This window comes from Tachysurus vachellii, chromosome 17 (genome assembly GCF_030014155.1).
Source record: "Tachysurus vachellii isolate PV-2020 chromosome 17, HZAU_Pvac_v1, whole genome shotgun sequence".
In the NCBI taxonomy this organism is placed as follows: domain Eukaryota; kingdom Metazoa; phylum Chordata; class Actinopteri; order Siluriformes; family Bagridae; genus Tachysurus; species Tachysurus vachellii.
Window position 1 is genome coordinate 7,132,956 of NC_083476.1, and position 18,240 is coordinate 7,151,195.

At 39.9% G+C, this 18,240-nt stretch overlaps 1 protein-coding gene across 1 annotated transcript in view; it reads right to left on the reverse strand.

Moving 5' to 3' along the window:
- Positions 1 to 381: 381 nt before the first annotated feature.
- lrrc8aa (leucine rich repeat containing 8 VRAC subunit Aa) overlaps positions 382 to 18,240 on the reverse strand; it is a 31,737-nt gene continuing 13,878 nt past the window's right edge. The window contains exons 2-8 of the mRNA XM_060891780.1: positions 14,218 to 14,365; positions 12,415 to 12,981; positions 10,976 to 11,584; positions 9,723 to 10,055; positions 8,434 to 8,604; positions 6,863 to 7,168; positions 382 to 1,408 (exon numbers count right to left, since the gene is read on the reverse strand). Of these exons, the coding sequence (XP_060747763.1) occupies positions 1,133 to 1,408; positions 6,863 to 7,168; positions 8,434 to 8,604; positions 9,723 to 10,055; positions 10,976 to 11,584; positions 12,415 to 12,981; positions 14,218 to 14,355 (2,400 nt within the window). The 5' untranslated portion in view covers positions 14,356 to 14,365 and the 3' untranslated portion in view covers positions 382 to 1,132. The remainder of the gene's footprint in view (positions 1,409 to 6,862; positions 7,169 to 8,433; positions 8,605 to 9,722; positions 10,056 to 10,975; positions 11,585 to 12,414; positions 12,982 to 14,217; positions 14,366 to 18,240) is intronic.

The window sequence follows — 18,240 nt, forward strand, 5'->3', positions numbered from 1 at the left end:
GATATTATTTAGAGTAGGGTCTGAAGGTTTAATCTGAGATCTGTTTCTTCTCTATTGAGGGAGATGTAAATATCTGATCTTGGACCAGCTCTTAAAAGGAATTTTGTCTAATGAACAAGCAACCTTCTGTGTCGATTCACACAGTGTGTGAGAGTGTTATGAAAGGACTAAAACAGTAAGAGTCTTAGTCCCAGACCAATGTTTTGAGAAAGACTTACGGGTGTGTTTTTTTCCCCCTCGGCTGTAAGGATGGGCGTGTGTTTTGGTTTTAATTTTCTGTTGAAGGTATGAAGATGAAGGTATGTGTGTGTGTGAGTGAGTGATGTCCAGGTGTGTTGGGTGCACTAGATGTATTATAACTTAAACTCAAATAATTTGGGGTTTAGTTGGAGTGTCTCCAGAATCATTTATTAGCATAATCCTAGGGACATCATAAAGTCTGCACAAAGAGAAAAAAAACATTACTGTTAACGGGTAAAACGAAACGTTAATGCACATATCGTCTCATACAAACATCAGTTTGCATTTGTCCACTTTTTTTTTTTTGGCAAAAAAAATCAAATCCTCAGGTGCGTTTTTGTTCTAAGGAGTTAAGGCAATGATCGTGCAGTTGTCTTGAGAACAGAGGCGATGACGCCAGAACCGTGCATCGTCCCTCCTTTTTGTTTTTGGTGACACTGTTTTTGTGTGTGTTTTTAAAGACACATTCAAAGGAAAGTCCTTCAGTAGGCTCTAGAGACTCTGGGGTAGAGAGGGCTGCTTGTGTCATATTTTCTTTACTGTTTGTGTCAGGCTTTAAAGTCTTTGTGATTTAGCACAGAGTTTGCATGCAGCTTAGCTTATAGTTTGCATGTACTGGCCTGTGGTAATGCAGTGTGTGTGTGTGTGTGTGTGTGTGTGTGTGTGTGGACAGGACTAATCCTGTTCCATTTCCTCATTCATCTCTTGGCTTTATGCAAGGATCAACCTTGTATTCCACTATATATATATATATATATAAAAAGAACTAATGTAAAAAAAGAAAAAAAAAATCACTATAAAATTAAAAATGTTAAAATAAAGAGTTTCCTGCAGCTTTTCATCTGCCTCCATTCTCGCTCTTTTCGGTTTTCTCATCCCTCGTCTTTCAGTCTCAGACTTGCTCCTTGTCGGCTCTCCACAGCTGCTCCTTTACTTCAGGAGGAAGTGTTTTGAACAACTCTTCCTCCACCACCAGGCTTGAGCGCTTTAGCATGCGGCACTCGCCCAGCTCCACCGGCAGGCCTTCTAGCCGATTGCCGCGCAGCTCCAGCTGTGTCAAAGACGTCAGCTCTCCGAAACGTGATGGCAATGCAGTCAGGCAGTTGTTTCCCAGGTTCAGCGTCCGAAGCTTCTTGCACTGGAACAGCTCAGGTGGCAACGTCTCGATCTGAGAACCGAGAGAAAGAAAAGGCCTTAAATGTTAACTTTTGCTAGGTGAATTCTGACAAACCGACTGTACAGATCAAAGATGATTTAAGTGCTGCAAGTCAGAATTTTTATTTTGCTTGTATGATAGAGACACTTTTTTTTTTTTTTACTTTATTCACTGTTCATCTACTGCACAATGTGTTTGAATGTGTTTTCACTGCATAACAGCAAATATCGTGACACTTTGGTAGAGGCCTTTATTATCTATTCAGTAGAGATGGCCGATATGTCCTATAAATTGAATCCCTGATTTTTTGAGACAATTTGATTTTAAAAAAATTATTTTTAAAAAATCTAATAAACACCAGAGACTATAGGATAGTTTTTTTTTTTGAGTTTTTTTTTTTTTTTTTTGTGTTTTGGGGAAAATCGATTTTTCAACATCGACATAAACCACAAATTCGAATTAATCGATAATAAAAAAGTGACTTTCACTTTTTCTTCCCCATTTATGTCCCATTCATAAAAAATAAAAACTGATATATGTTTGGTAATATGATGTTATCCGTGTTAGACCTGCACTGACAGACTTTATTTCATGTTAATAGAACTGAAAACATTCTCTTTACCTTTGCAGAAACCTAAATGTAAGTGCGATTTAGGGAAGGGATGAGGCTTCCGGTCATTGTCAATTATGCTGCTATCAGAAAGATTGTAAATCCATCTTTCCCAAAAGGAAGTTCCACATGAATGAGTTGTAATTAAGACTGGGAAACAAACGTGAGGAAATAAATGTGATACCCGTGTCGTAAACTCAATTTCATATAGCGAAGGATACAACAGACCTTGAAACGGTTGAAACAGAAAGGTGTGGTTTTATTGTTCATATTATACAGTACACCCTGCATAATTTGTCTGCACCGTCTTTTGTCCTGCACTGTCTTGTCTGTCTTGTTTGTCTTGTCCTTCTCTGTTTGCACAGATGCACGTTATGTACATCGTATTGAATAAGTATTGAACACGTCACCATTTTTCTCAGTAAATATATTTCTAAAGGTGCTATTGACATGAAATTTAGACCAGATGTTGGTAACAACCCATTCAATCCACACATGCAAAGAAATCAATCCATAGATGTCCATAAATTATGTTTAATAATGTTAAATGACACAGGGAAAAAGTATTGAACACGCTTACTGAAACATATTTAATACTTTGTACAAATTGTTGGTAATGACAGTTTCAAGACGCCTCCTGTATGGAGAAACGAGTTGCATGCATTGTTGAGGTGTGATTTTGGCCCATTCTTCCACACAAACAATCTTGAAGGTTCCGTGGGCCTCTTCTATGAACTCTGATCTTTAGTTCTTTCCATAGATTTTCAATTGGATTCAAGTCAGGTGATTAGCTAGGCCATTCTAGCGGCTTTATTTTCTTTGTCTGAAACCAATTGAGAGTTTCCTTGGATGTGTGTTTGGGATCATTGTCTTGCTGAAATGTCCACCCTCATTTCATCGTCATCATCCTGCTAGATGGCAGCAGATTTTTATCAAGAATGTCTCTGTACATTTTCCCATTCATCCTTCCTTCAATTATATGAAGTTTGCCAGTACCGTATTCTGAAAAACAGCCCCACACCATGATGTTCCCACCTCCTAACTTTACTGTTGGTATGGTGTTTTTGGGGTGATGTGCAGTGCCATTTCTCCTACAAACCTATGGCATCCAAAGAGTTCAATTTTGGTCTCATCTGACCAGACCATATTCTCCCAGTATTTCACAGGCTTGTCCAAATGTTGTGCAGCAAACTTTAAACGAGCTTCAGCATGTCTTTTCTTCAGCAGTGGAGTCTTGTGTGGTGAGTGTACATACAGGCCATGGCGGTTGAGTGCATTACTTATTGTTTTCTTTGAAACAACTGTACCTGCTGATTCCAGGTCTTTCTGAAGCTGTCCACAAGTGATCCTTGGCTCTTGGACGACACTTCTGATAATTCTTTTCGCTCCCCTGTCAGAAATCTTGCGAGGAGCACCTGGACGTGGCCTATTTATGGTGAAATGATGTTCTTTCCACTTACAGATTATGGCCCCAACAGAAATCCTTCTGTAACCAATGCCATCAGAATGTTTTGCAACAATAAGGTTGCGAAGGTCTTGAGAGAGTTCTTTGCTTTTACCCATCATGAGATGTTTCTTGTGTGATACCTTGGTAATGAGACCTTTTTATAGGCCATCAGTTTGGACAGAACCAGCTGATATTAATTTGCATTGACAAGGGGCAGGATTGCTTTCTAATTACTGATTGTCTTGGCTTTCCATGCCCTTTTGCACCTCCCTTTCTTCATGTGTTCAATACTTTTTCCCTGTGTCATTTAACATTATTAAACATAACTTAATTTACGGACATGTATGGTTTGATTTCTTTGCATGTGTGGATTCAACATCTGGTCATGAAATTTCATGTCAATAGCACCTTTAGAAATAAATTTACTGAGAAAAATGGTGACATGTGCAATACTTATTTTACCCGCTGTACCTAGGACTAAATTACCAAGTCCTTAACTCGGTCTTTTTTAGACACCATGGTCCTGGAGAAACGTTGTCTCATTTCACTGTGTACTGCAACAGCTATATATGGTTGAAATGACAATAAAAGCTTCTTGACTTGACAATAAACACAACAATACAGGAGAGTGTAAAGTGGAGCTCAGCTTTCTATCTACGAACCGGTGAAAGACATTACAGCCGTGTGCACGTTTCCATACAAAACCTGCGGTAGTTTAGGCATGTTGTCTCATAAAAATGCTATTTCCTCTAACAAACAACTGCATGTCTGAGTCCAAGCCTTCATTTAGTAACGATCACAAATTCAATATGACAAACACACTTGAATAGAAAATTGGAAAAGTACGCATTTTGAAAATAAACAGTTGGATTGACTTCATCTTACCATGGGCTTCCTCTCTGTCCTGTCAGAAATGTGCTGGCAGGTAGAGTGGCCACCCTAAATGACAACCAAGTTTGAAGGAGTGTGTGTGTATGTGTGTGTGTGGAGCGCAGTGTCTTATCTTGGGTGTGTTCCTGCCTCATGTCCAGTTTTACTGGGAAAAGCTCCAGAGCCACTGAAACTCTGACCAGGATAAAGCACAAGTGACCAGGATAAAGCACTTACTGATGATGAACGAATCTTTCTCTGATGACTGTGTGTATAGTTGACTGTTGCACCTTTTCAGAATACTTAATAAAAAGCAGGTAAGGGTAGGGATTTGATAGACAGTTGATATTTAAACAAATGCAATTCTTTCTGCACTGATGAGCAACGTGCCTGAAAAAAAAGTAGCATGGAGCTGTCTCTAGATGCTGGTCACAGAAATTAGTGACTTAGCAAAACGCTAAGATCAACACGTACTCACTCGTTCAGGATCGTTCTTCCCTGTGTGTACTGTGTTCCCTTCCCTGCGTTACTGAAACCAACCAAGAAAAAAAGGCTACGATTTCTGGAAAAAAACAATAATTACCCAGCGTGTTTGTAGCACATTCTGCCAATAAGGAAGACAAGAGAGTGAGTGTTGTGAGCCTGTATTTGTTGGTATTTTTTTAAGCATGCTCCGTCAGGTCTCATAAAAAATGCTATTTTCAGCACCACACATTTCCAGACACAACCACCCACTGTTACTAACACCCTGGAGCTCCTCAAGCTCAAACGTAAAGAAAATCTGTAAACAGCAGTCATGCATATTCCAGACGCACGTTTCTGCATGTCCATGTTGTAGAAGCTGAATCTCTATAATCATGTGAATTTGTATATGTGCGTCTAAATGTTAGCCAGATATCTGATCCATTTTATTACACATTAATGAGCTTGATGAAAACATCATCCTCTGTTCATTATGATAGAAAATGAGGGTACTGTGTGTCAGTGCGTCTTTCGAGCGGAAAAAAAATCCAGGAGAGGCAAGAGATAAATATGAGATGAATTACAGGTGGGGCTTCCCAGGGTGCAACTTAAGGTTAAGGTCAATGTTAAGTTCAAAACGTCTTGTGTAACGGTCACTCATTCTAGACGTGTGTGTACACGAGTTACTTTGCTATAGGGGTTATAAATTACAAACTGGTCAGCATCTTGCAACGACCTAAAAATGTACACAACAGGGTGCTGAATTTTAGATTCTGTTTAGAAAATCAACACCATTTTAACCAAAGTTCCATCAACTCTCTCTTCATCTTTTCTTCTATCTATCCATTATCTGTACACATATCCAACCCATCCCATTATTTGTCCACCTAGCCCATCCATCCATCCATCATCTGTCCACTTATGCAACCTATCCCATTATCTGTCCACCAATCCATCCATTATCTGTCCACCTTTACTATCCATCCACGTATACTCAGGCAATCATTTTCTATCTTGCAAATGTATTTCCTTCAAATTCCTACTTTAAAGAACTATTTTGTTAAAAGATGTTTATTGTATGATGTCCGTATTACTATAGTCAGTACTAAAAAATTATTTTTAGAAACTATATATAGTTTATATATATATATATATATATATATATATATATATATATATATATATATATATATATATATATATATATATATATACACACATACACACACACACACATACATATATATATATATATATATATATATATATATATATATATATATATATATATATATATATATATATATATATATATATATGTATGTATATATATATATATATATCTCTCTCTCTCAAACTATATATAGTTCCTAAAAATATTTTTTTTAGTACACACACACGCACACACACACGTATATATAAAATCATATCCAAAAACAAATGTTTGTATTGTAGTGAAGACAGTAACATGCGACATTATCGACCACATCACAGACAAAAAATAAAAAAATAAAAATGCACAAAAAATAAAAAAAGCTATGAAAACTGATGTCGGCCGCACAAACTATACTATAAAAAGATTCATTATTATTATTTTTTTTATAAAGGGTTAGAGCATGTTTGTTAGTTCTTGCATAACTTTGCACACTTATGTATATTAGTGCAGTTAACAGATACTGTATCTGTAGTAGGATGTATAGTTCTCTATAGTTTCTGTAGTAACATTATTTAAGCCTAAGGATGAGATGCTTTAAAAATATATTATTAGATTATGAAACTATCCTAAGGTGTGGATTTCTTTTATAATTAAAAAAAAACCCCAAAAAACTTGCAAACATACAGCTTTATTGCATGACCGTGAAGAAACCATTGAGCCTTGCAGCGACAGAGCTACTCTAAATAAATTGCTCTTGCTAAAATGTGTTGACCCAGGATCAGACTTCATCTGAGAAACAACCAGAGCAGAGTTCCAACTGGGTTACACACACCAAGAGCTCTGTTTGTGTTATATTCTGTTCCCTGTTACACGTGTGTCTATATGTTTGTGTTATATTATGTATGTGTGTGTGGCACTCACCCTGTTTGCAGTAACAGCAAAGTACTGCAGGTTCTGCAGCTGTCCGATATCAGGGTGGATGTTGTTCAGGTTGTTGTGGCTCAAGTCGAGGAAGCGCAGCTTGCGACAGAAGAACAGCTGGCTGGGGATCTTGTCAATCTTGTTGCGGTTTAGGTAGAGGCGCTCAAGGTTGGTGAGTGCGCCTATGTGGATGGGGATGTAGGCGATCTGATTGTACCAGAGCTTCAGACACACCAGTCGGTGCAGGTGCTGGAAACTGAGGATCTCCTCGATTGTCTTTAGATTGTTGTCCTTCAGGTCGATCTCCTGCAGAAGGCAGAACAAACGAAATTCAATACAAAGCTGAAAGCACAGAGTCAGCCATGCCGAATGAGAAGGAAATGAATACGGCATCCTTGCTATTGTACACTGAAGTGATGCAACGGTTCCAGTGACTGTTCCAAAAAAAAATCCAACAACAAATCTCTAAGAAAAAAAAAAGGTTGATACAAGTGTATAACAATGAGCCTGCAAGACATTCATATGTAATATTTGTAGGCATGGCATACATAAGTGGGGCATGTCTTTTGAACTCAATTTGCATAGGAAGCTTAAAATGATTTATATTTATAACCTCATGAGTAGGTTGTTTTCAGTTTCTGGGTGGCTTTAAAAGGCCTGTGGTTACTGCATTACAAAATATTTTGCAATCAGCATTTGTTAGCTCACAGTCTCTCAGGCTTTATATAGAGTGCAGAAAAGAGGTATGAAATTGTGCTAAAGGTGGCCGGGCCAAGTACTTGGTTCTTACGCTTTCCTTACGGCATCTTGCAGATAAATCTCAAGAAAAGGTTTGATGAGATTTGTAACGATCCCATTAAATATACCAGGTGAAGAGAGAAAACTATTTGCGCCCAATGACAACATACAGGACAAGTGTCATTCCATCAAACACTCTCTCAAGCATGTAGAACGTCATTGGGTTAAAAAAAACGAAAAAATAGATCAAATCCAGTCTGGTGCTAATTAGATAAACCAAACGTGATGCAAGCCCTCTCATTTTCTCTCTTAGTGGCTGGGTTGGCTCTCTAAATTGAATTGGGTCCATTGCAGTGAAAGTGTAGGATCCAGCTGCTGGACTTAGAGAGAAATACCAGCGTAGATCAGATTGGTGCATCCCTAGTTATATCTAAGAAGGTTACGAGTTCAAATCGAGCATTTAACCTTCAACTGCTCATATAGAAAAGAATAAAAGAAATCTAAGTTGATCTGGATAAGGACATTTACCAAACTCCTGAATTTCCTTACTTCTCCAATCTGGATTTCAGGATCATAAAAATTCCATATTGTTCTAGATTCTCTAGGATCCGAAGAAAATTGTGCATAGTGTTTAAAATGGAAGAATGGATACCATGTACCATAGAACACTTTCGTTCCTGTAACTTTATTCTATTAGTCTTGGTGAAAGTTTGTTTCCACATGAAATTGATGCCTGAAGGTGCATAAAAAATGCGGAGAGCCGATGGCTTGCAGACACCATTCCAATAATTGTGTCTGGTATGTACAATAACAGAGACTAGGTGAAGATGTACCTGTAGGTTGTGGAGGCTGAAAATGGAATGGGGGATGCGCTCCAGGTCGCAGCGCACCAGCTCCAGCTCTGTCAGGTTCACCATCTTTTTCAGGCTGTTGAGCACCATCAGCTTGGTGCCCTCGTTATTGACGGAGAGCTTCTGTAAATGCACGCCCACATCCGTCACCGCCTAGAGAGAGGATTACAGCGTTGCCTTAGGTTTAATGAATGAATATACGAATACAGTAATACAGTTTAATTCGTTCTGTGACTTTGCTCGTATCTCAAAACAATTTTCCCCGTTTAAATTAATTGAAATCCCATTAATCCGTTCCAGCTCGCAAATTTCCACTCCAGTTGTTTTGTTTGTTTTGAATATGAAAAATGTACAGTACCTGTACAAATTTTGTATAAAAATATGACAAATATTGTATAAAAACATACAGTAATAAAAGAGAATGTTAAAAAAAAAATAAACTGGTTTTACTTTACGGAAGATGCGCACGGAGGTTGAGGGAGGAGTAAACAGGCGGAGGAGTTAGGAGGAATTACACTTTCACTTTCGTTCACTTACTCGCTACTGTATGTACATTCTTAATGCTACTTTACACTTAAATGGAACTTAACTAAACTTCAATAAAATTAACTAACTTAACTGAAATTCTCTTAATTGCTACAATTTCTGTTTTTTTTTTTACATTAATTTTGCTTAATTTTCTTCATCGCTTTTCTCTTCACATGTTTTTGCTTTTTTTGTCACTCTTTCCTCACTAACATCTGCCGGTCGTTGTAATAAAAACCTGTCCGGTCGGCATATCGGATGCGGTGTAGTCGCACAATTTCAAATTTTTTTAACGCTTAAAACGGATCTGAAAATTTCGGATCCGCAGATGGTCGGCACCTCATGCAGCGCCTTTGCGACTCTCCATAGGAAATTAATGACTTCCTGTTTATCGGCTGTCGTTTGTCGTGTGCAGTGGAAAGGCGGCTTTAACCGAGTGAGACGCGGGAAGCTGAGGCGGGGGAAACAGAGCACACGTGGTTGTTGGGATCTTTGTTTCGGCTCGGATGCTCGTATCTCAAAAAATTTGCTCGTATCTCAAACCAAAAATATGGTCGAATCACAGCTCGTATCTCAAAAAATTCGTATGTCAAAGCACTCGTATCTCGAGGCATCACTGTACAGAATACAGAAACATCTGTGAATCCATCCATACATTAAACTGAAACATGTTCGAGGTATAACCAGAATTTTGAATAATAATAATAATAATAATAATAATAATATCCTCCATGCAATAGGCTTACTTGAGGCAGCTTGGTGAGATTGCTCTTCAGCCGTAGCACCTTGAGCCTTTTGAGCTCCCGCAGGCCGTCAATCACGATGTAGCGGTTATTGTCTGCACTCAGGTTGCCAGTGAGGTGGAGCTCATTCAGGTTTTTCAGGCTGTAGATCCACAGGGGAATCTCCTTGATGTCTGTGAACTTGATGTGCAGCGCTTTCAGATTCTCCCGTAGAAAGGCCAGAGCAGGAGCCTCGATCTTGGCCGGGGTGTGGTACAGCCACAGCTCCCTCAGACTGGCCAACTGGGCAATGATGGGTGGAATGGTGATGTCTGGGATCAGCTCCAATTTCAAAACCTAAGGGATGGACACAATGGTTAACATTTAAAAGTTGCATCATAGCAAAGAACAGAAGTAGTTAACTGATGGACTGGCAGCAAGGTGTTTGCTGAAAAACTTATGTTGAACCAGCCAGCTCATCATATCAAAAACGAGATACACAGATTAAGAGAAAGCAGAATTTATGATTTTTTAAATTCATTTAATCACTGTAATCTAATTAGAGAACATAACCATAACCTCTCAAACTAATCACTTACATTTAAGCATCAAAAGCTAATAGTAGGCAACATTACGTCGGTTTATCTGGACGTTTGTAATGTAAACACATTTTCTGGATCTGGATCTTCCTAAAATTTTTACTGAATTCCCCTGGCACTAACTCATGCTTTGAGGTATGAATTTAATAAGGTGATTAAAAATAAAGTTTTATGTTACACTCACTCTCTACTTTATTAGAAACACACGCACATTCGTGCAGTTATCTAATCAGTCGATCAAGTGGCAGACAAAAGTCATGCAAATACAGGCCAAGAGCTTCAGGTAATGTTTACAGATTGAATGAAAAAAAAAGTCTGATCATCTCAAATCTCCAACAAGGTCATTCACAACACAGTTTTTTTTGTAATTTGCACTATTAGGTCACCAGAAAAAACATCAGAAAATCCCAGTGGATCAGCATTTTCTGGAGAACTCAAACCAGCACATCTGGCACCAGCACATCTGGCACCAAGACCCATGCCAAGACACTTTTTTGTTGTTGTTCGATGTAAACATTAACTGAAGCTCTTGATCTGTACTTTGTATGATTTGGTTTTGTGCACTTGCAATTTCTATTCAGTTAAACTGCAACATAAGCAGTTTTAAATACACATTTGCAAACTGTGACAAAACGTATGGCAGATATTTTGGGGTAAAAATGTAGTATCAGCACCTACCTCAAGCTCGAGCAGGTCGAACACCGTGTCTGGAATGCCACTAAGCATAAACAGATGCAGCTCCAGTTTGTCTTGTGAATTCTTGGTGATCCTCTGGCGAAGCTTCTCCAGCGTCCACTCGTTGTTAAGGTTGAGCTGACGCAGCTTGTTCTCGCTCACCTCAGACAGAAAGACGGCGAAGCGCTTCGAGTACAGCGGGTCGTACTGGTCGATCATGTGCAGCATGAAGGCAAAGTCGTTCTTGACGTCCGGGATGTCGCTGTAGCTGCTCTCCTCGCGGATTGACTCGAACGAGTAGTGCTTGAGCGAGCGGCCCAGCATCCAGCACAGCGTGTACATGCAGATCAGGCCATAAATGATGACCAGCGAGATGTAGAACCAGGCCAGGATCTTGAAGAGGGTGGCCAGCGGATGTGCGCAGTAATACATTCGGTATCCCGTGAGCCGCTCGATGTCCACTTTGCACTTCACGTCAAACGTGATGAACTGTACGTAGTACGCAGTGTAGCTGATTATCAGAATGAACTTGATGACTTTGATGATGGTCTGGCGGATGTACAGGCGGTAGACGATGTCACCCTCCTCCACGTGGATGCGGAATTTCTTTACCTGGTGAAAAGCAGGAAATTCTCGTACTTTTTATCCGTTAAGGGTTACATTGCATGCTTTCATGTTACTGAGAAACCACAAAAATCTGCCTTGAAGTTACAGTGTTTGCCTCAGACATGGCAAATACATTTCCTCACAGTAAACAATCAATCATATGAACAGTTATGCTGCTTTTAAAACTTCCACACAAGTCTCTGTGGAAGTGGTTATTACAGTTATTGCTGTCTGAGTCACGCCGTCATCGAATGGAAACCTGGCTTTTTTACAAAGAACAGATTTTAAGATAAAAGAATGCGATCAATAAAGAAGCTACATGTATTAATCAAATCCACAGAGGACCATTTACAGTTATGAATCGTCCCGACACAGACATCTAGCCAGACAACTCCATTATTTGTGATAAGACAAGAAACTTCCTCTCTAAAAATAAAGCCCTAATTTTAACTTGCTGGGGCTTTAGGGCAAGGACAGACAGAACACACCCTAACTAACCATTGTCCAAAGACATGAGAAAAAATAAACAACCGCAAGCTATTAGAAAATGGCATCTTTCTATTGCGCTGTTATGTATCAGCAAATGTGAGCATGTGAGTGTTCAGTGCCCTTGATGGTTATTTGTAATACCGCTGAATAGGTGAAATAGAGGAAACGGACAGTGACATGATCTAACTCAAATGATTCACTCAGCAGTTTCACTTTTTTCTTTAGGGTTAAAATATGAATTTATGAATATGAATGAATTTCATATAAACACATACACAGTTATCACTCTTTTATAGAACTGATGGCCAAAACAATAACTAATCTGAATGGCTGCTTTGGACACGAACCTTCTCGAAAAGCGCCTTAGCCTGCTCGCCTTCTTTCTTGTCAAGTACTCCGGTCTCGGAGCGGTCGACGATGCCTTGCTCGATGCGCGACTTGGTGCGCTGTAGCATCGGTATGCTGGCTTCCACGTCCTGATCGCTCACGCTGGACGCCTTCTTCTTGTCGTTAGCATTGTTTAGATCGTCATTTTTGCCTGTCGGCTTGGCGTCGGTTTCCTCGGCCACGGTCTCAGATAAGGCGCGTGTGGTCCACGGTGAGTCGAAGCATTTGAGTAGGATGGAGACAAAGTGCTCAAGCTTTGAGCTGGTGCGTGGAAACTTGAACCAGAAGTTGCTGCACGCCAGTAACACCAGCGTGTGCAGCAGCACCAGATATGGGAAGTACTTGGCAAACCAGTGCAGTTTGTGCTCGTAGCACACGGCGTCCACATAGTTATACTGGTGTCGGTCCAGCTCGTACTGGATGCCGCGCGGCTCGGGCCGAGGGACGGTGGTGCTGGTGTTTAGTGGCTCGCAGTGTCCATCTACTACCCACTTGCATGGCAGACAGATCATCTTGTCCTGGGTCACCTAAAGCCAAGAGAGAGTAGGTTAGAGCAGTCGTTATCTCCCGTTCACTCCTCTTCATTACAAATGAGAAATTGTGCTGCTGAACAATATAAAGACAATTTATTGTCCGACAGTTATTATGGTTCACTGCAAATGAAAGAGAATTTCATTACTAGTGTTTTTTACCTGCCTTCCTAAATTTTAAAAGGTAATTAAAAAAAATTCCCTTGAGTAACGTGATTAAATGCCACACAAGCAACCTGTACATTCATGTTAATGAGCTTTTCTTGTCACACAAACTCTGTATCAGGTCACCTGTATTAAAGAAAAGCCTCCTGCACCCTTTTTTCCCTGATGCCTGTTTTGAACTGAAACACCCCCGCTGGCTCACTCTGCTGCTAGACACTGGTCTGATGAGTTTCCTTCAGTTTAGCATCATTTACATATTGGCTGGGAATCTGCAACAGAAGCGTCAATGGTTTATGCAGCAGCTGAACTAAAGCCAGTTTTTTCCCCCATCTCTGCTGCGATATTTACAGCATCTGGACTCCAGTCTGCCCAGCAGAAGACTAAACTAAGCTTGGTAAAAATCTAAAGGAGACTCCCTGATAGGTCAGATGAGCTGAGGTCTAGAAAGGGCATTAACTTTCAGACACCCAGCGGGGAGCTGGGGAATACAGGACAGGAACAACTTGTCCTGGGTTATCTGAGACCAAAAGTGCAATCTCTCAATCTCTCCCTCTCGCCCTGTTCGTCTCCCAAGCGTCTCCCTCACGCCCTGTGCATCTCCCTCTGTCTGTCTTTCCCTCTATGTGCAGCTCTCTTTGTCTGTCTATATCCTATGTCTCTCTCTCCCTCGTGCTCCCTCGCCTTGTCTCTGTCTTTCTCACTCTCTCCACCATCTCTCTGTCTGTCTGTCATATCAGGGCTGTGGACTGACTCTAGGAGCAACTTCTGTTGCACAAGCTCAGCCAGCTTATCTCTTCAGCTCATCAACAAGTCATCAGGTGGTTCATATGGGTGTGAGAGCAAGAAAACCACTAAGAGCTACGGATGTGTCCATCCAAGACGGAGAAGTGACTGTTTCCATTAAATAACCCGCAGATGATGAACAACTATGTTGACGTTTAAGGACAGCCAAGTGCTAAAGTGCTTCCATCATCTGTATATTCCCTCCAACTTCAGTGTGCTTGTTTCTTTAATTTCCTTGACATGGCAGTGCTATCTCTTTTTAGATTAAGGGATAGAAAAGCACACCTGCAGCGTGCCCCCGAACACAGCGATCATCAGCATGACGATGGATATGTAGTCGGTGAAAACGTCCCACCATGGCTTTAGGATACGATAAGCTGGCTGCGTCTCAGCAAAATAACGCAACTCGGTTACGGGAATCATGATGGCTTACCTGAGAGAGGGAGGGAGGGGGAGAGAGAGAGAGAGAGAGAGAGAGAGGTAGATCTTTAAAGAGACAAATCTAAATATCAATGTATATTTTGCTTCAGTTCAATTTTATTTCTAGTCAAATATTGTCACAAAGCAGCTTTATTAAAAGAAATAAAATTCAGCAGATTAATTATAAACGCATCAATTTATCACTAAGGAACAAGCCAGAGGCGACAGTGGTGAGAAAAAAGGGAACCTCAGCCTTATCTGGGTGACACCGGATAGTGCAAATATAAAATAAATTTCCCGTCTATAACTGTGTACAATTTGATAAAAAAAAAAAACAACCCAAAACATATGTATGCATACAAAAAAAAAATAAAAAAATTACACACACACACACACACACACACACACACACACACACGTCGCATCGGCACAGATACTGGTGCTGATCCGCTCCCACGTGCTCCTATGTGACTTAACATATGCTGTCATGAAAATAAACAGACGCAATGAAATAACATTGATCTGGTCTTGTTTTACCATGACTCAATAAAACAGGGCAGACTGCATGCCAAATGCCAAGAGGAGGAACTTCAAAATCTTCCAATACGAGTAGTCTGATTAAGGATCTGGCAGTTAAACAACATTTTTAACATGGGGTGTGAGGGAGGCTGGCCTGCATGTGCTCGTTAAATCTGAATGAGATTTCGATAACAATTTTACGTACACAAAGGTGTGGCTGCGTAGCTAGATTTCTCTAATTGGCGTACATTTCCTTCTTGATTTAGTTGATGGCTTTAACGCTGCAGGAACTGCAATTGCAGGAAGTATCAGAAACACCCTATTGTCACAGCTGTGCTTATATAAAAGAGGGATGGGGCTATAAGGCTCTGACACTGGATGTGTTTTCAATTAGTTCACGTTGTGTGATATCCTTCAACATTTAAAAAAAATGTGGCTAAAGCTGACAGCATTGTGGGCATTTGAGGTCATTGGTGAAATGACTCATTTCCAGTTAGGGGAAGAAAAAAAAAAAAAAAAAAAAAGTCATCAGTCTTTGATTTACGACCGTACTTCTAAACTCCGTAAACTAGACGATGGAGTAGAAAGAGTGTAGCGCACAATTTGGGTTACGACTAGGGTTTAGGTCTGAAACAGAACACATTCATCTGTTATATTTCTGCCAACTGCTGTTCTACTGAGTATAGCTAAAACCTTTGGGTGTGAAGTAGACATGCTGGGAAGTAATTACAAGTTGCTGGGAAGTAATTACAAGCCCATAGGCAGGGGGGGTTCATGTGGTTCAAACAAACTCCCCATCACGGCCAAATGTCCAGAATTTAAGTCGTTTTGTTCATGTGATTATTGTCATTATTGTTTTAATCAATGCTTGTGACAAATTTTCTGGGTTGCTGTTTCAAATTAATATGATACATTATTGGTGCTGGACATGTGTGTGTGCGCCGCGCATGAGAGAGAGACAGAGAGAGTTCTCGCAATACACTTTTCAAAGCAACGGTGAAGCATCGCCTCTGAATGATGGGAAGAGGGTTATATATATATATAATTAAAGGGATTTCTATATTTTATCCACTCAATAGTCTACAATATAATATCCATATAAATGTAGCATAATTAGAATAATAAAACGTAGTGGGATATTCAGTGATATTGGCTGTGCAGTATCGACTTTTGTGATTGGCCAATACCGGCAGACTGGAGCCAATGGAAATGCTTCTCTCCTTCGGTAGGCGTCTTTATTCCTCTGAGAACTTCAAAGCGGACCGCTTGAGGTAAATTATCTGGAATGATTAGTATATTAATTGATTTACGATGCCTACCCAGATAACACACGACATACTAGTTATGTAATAATTGCACCCAAGAAGATTGGAACTGACCAGTGTACTAAATCCATAAGTGTCAAGACAAATACAGCAACAAGCAAAGAAGCATTGACAGAGTCAAGAAATGATGATGAAAATAAATGATTATTAATACTTCAGTAAAGTTCATTAAATCTATTCTGTTGTTAATGTGGTCTTTAAACTTATGAACTGTGTATGGACTGACAAAGGTGGTACATGAGGAAGCGATTTGACAACAATGCAGTAAATAATTTAGGTGCATCAAAAGATACCAGCAGACAAGCTAATCCAGCACAAATTAGTGCATAAAAGGTCACCAGAATAAAGTATTTGAACCTCATAATTAAATACAAAAGGAGGAGAAAAAAACTGCAAAAAGGTCCACTTTTTGAAAAAAAAAGAACCCCCCTTTCAATAGGCTGGCTATGGACTTGAATTATCCAGAAACCATGCTATGCTTTGTCCCAGTATCCCAGTGGGCTGCGTAAGAAATTACAGATTGTATGCACCCAGATTCCACTCCAAGGTACACGTCGGAAAGAGCTCATTCCTAAAAAGGCTTAAGTATCATAAGGTAATACGTTTAGAACTCTAAATGAACAAAACTTGATTAAATCCTTAGTATGGGAGCAGCAGCAGGACATCAGGGACCGCCACAAACAAAGGGTCTACGTGACCGCGATTATCATTTAAAGTGACCATTTGGTTGATAACAACTGTAACAATACCGAGCCAAAGTGTACGTGACCATGATTAAAATTTAAAGACATCCGGCTAGACAACCATGTGTATCCCAGCCATTTGGTAGTAGTACTTTGTGGTTAAACAGTATAAAATGCTTGAGCGTGATTTGTCCTGTGTTCTTACTGACTCTGATGAACCCAAAGTACTTCATCTTGCAGGACATCTTAAGGGCTTTTTTCATTTACAGGTGTAAATGACCTCCGAAACATTTTCGAGATGGATATAAATTTGATCGTTCAAACCACTTCAGGAGGTGGTCTGGGACGCATTTCAGATGAAACTGGACAGGTGTAAATGAATGTGGCTGTTCAAGTCACATACGTCAGCGCTATACTTCTCCCAAACTGAAGTACGTCACTCACAAGTGACTCACGAGTCGTGCATCGCTGTTAAGTAAATGCTGTTTTTTGTAGCATAAGGTTTTTCGTCTTCTTTTTGATTGCATTCTGAAAACCACATACACCAAAGCGTGTTCCATTTCAATTACCCCGGAAATGAGGTAAAATATATTTGCATTTTGGGCGGGAGTAGAAAGATCAGATTGATATCTGATTCGCCAAGACGCATTTATGTGGCCTAATGTAAATGGAACAGTTTTAACAAATCAGATAGCTATCGGATCAGAGAAAACGCATGAAGTGACCAGGTGTAAAAAGGCCCTTATTGTCTTCAACGCCATGCGGGCATTGTTTTAAAGTCACCACTGATAATATCATCTGTCAAATTATACACACACACACACACACACGCGTGTCACTAACACAAGACAAAGCATCCACCTCTTCCAGATGCTATTAACACACTTGCTATTGTTTACTGAATTATCCAGCAACGAGTCCATTATGGAGGGCACTTGTTTCACTTTACCATCAATTACACACCGTACTTTATCTATTTAAATCCTAGGAAGTAGACAGCTTGTTTACAACAGGGCCAAGTTATAAGAATAGTGGCCATACAAATAGAAACCTTCAGGGGATACATTTACAATCAATAAATGCAACATTATGTAACTACTTTAGTTAAGAGCTGATATTCATGGTCTCGAATGCTAAATAAAGCCTAATGCTTACGAGAATCGTGATGTGATATTTTTGTCCTGTTGCCCACCGCTAATTGTGTGCATGAGCATTCCGTGCGTTAACATCCAGTTCGACTGAACAAAAATGAAAAACTGCTGTGTGTGTGTTATAGCCGGTTTACATAGGTCGTGCACTCCTACGTCAGAGGTATATAAAGCCTCTGTGATGTATGTGTGCAAATGTAGGCGAGTCATGGT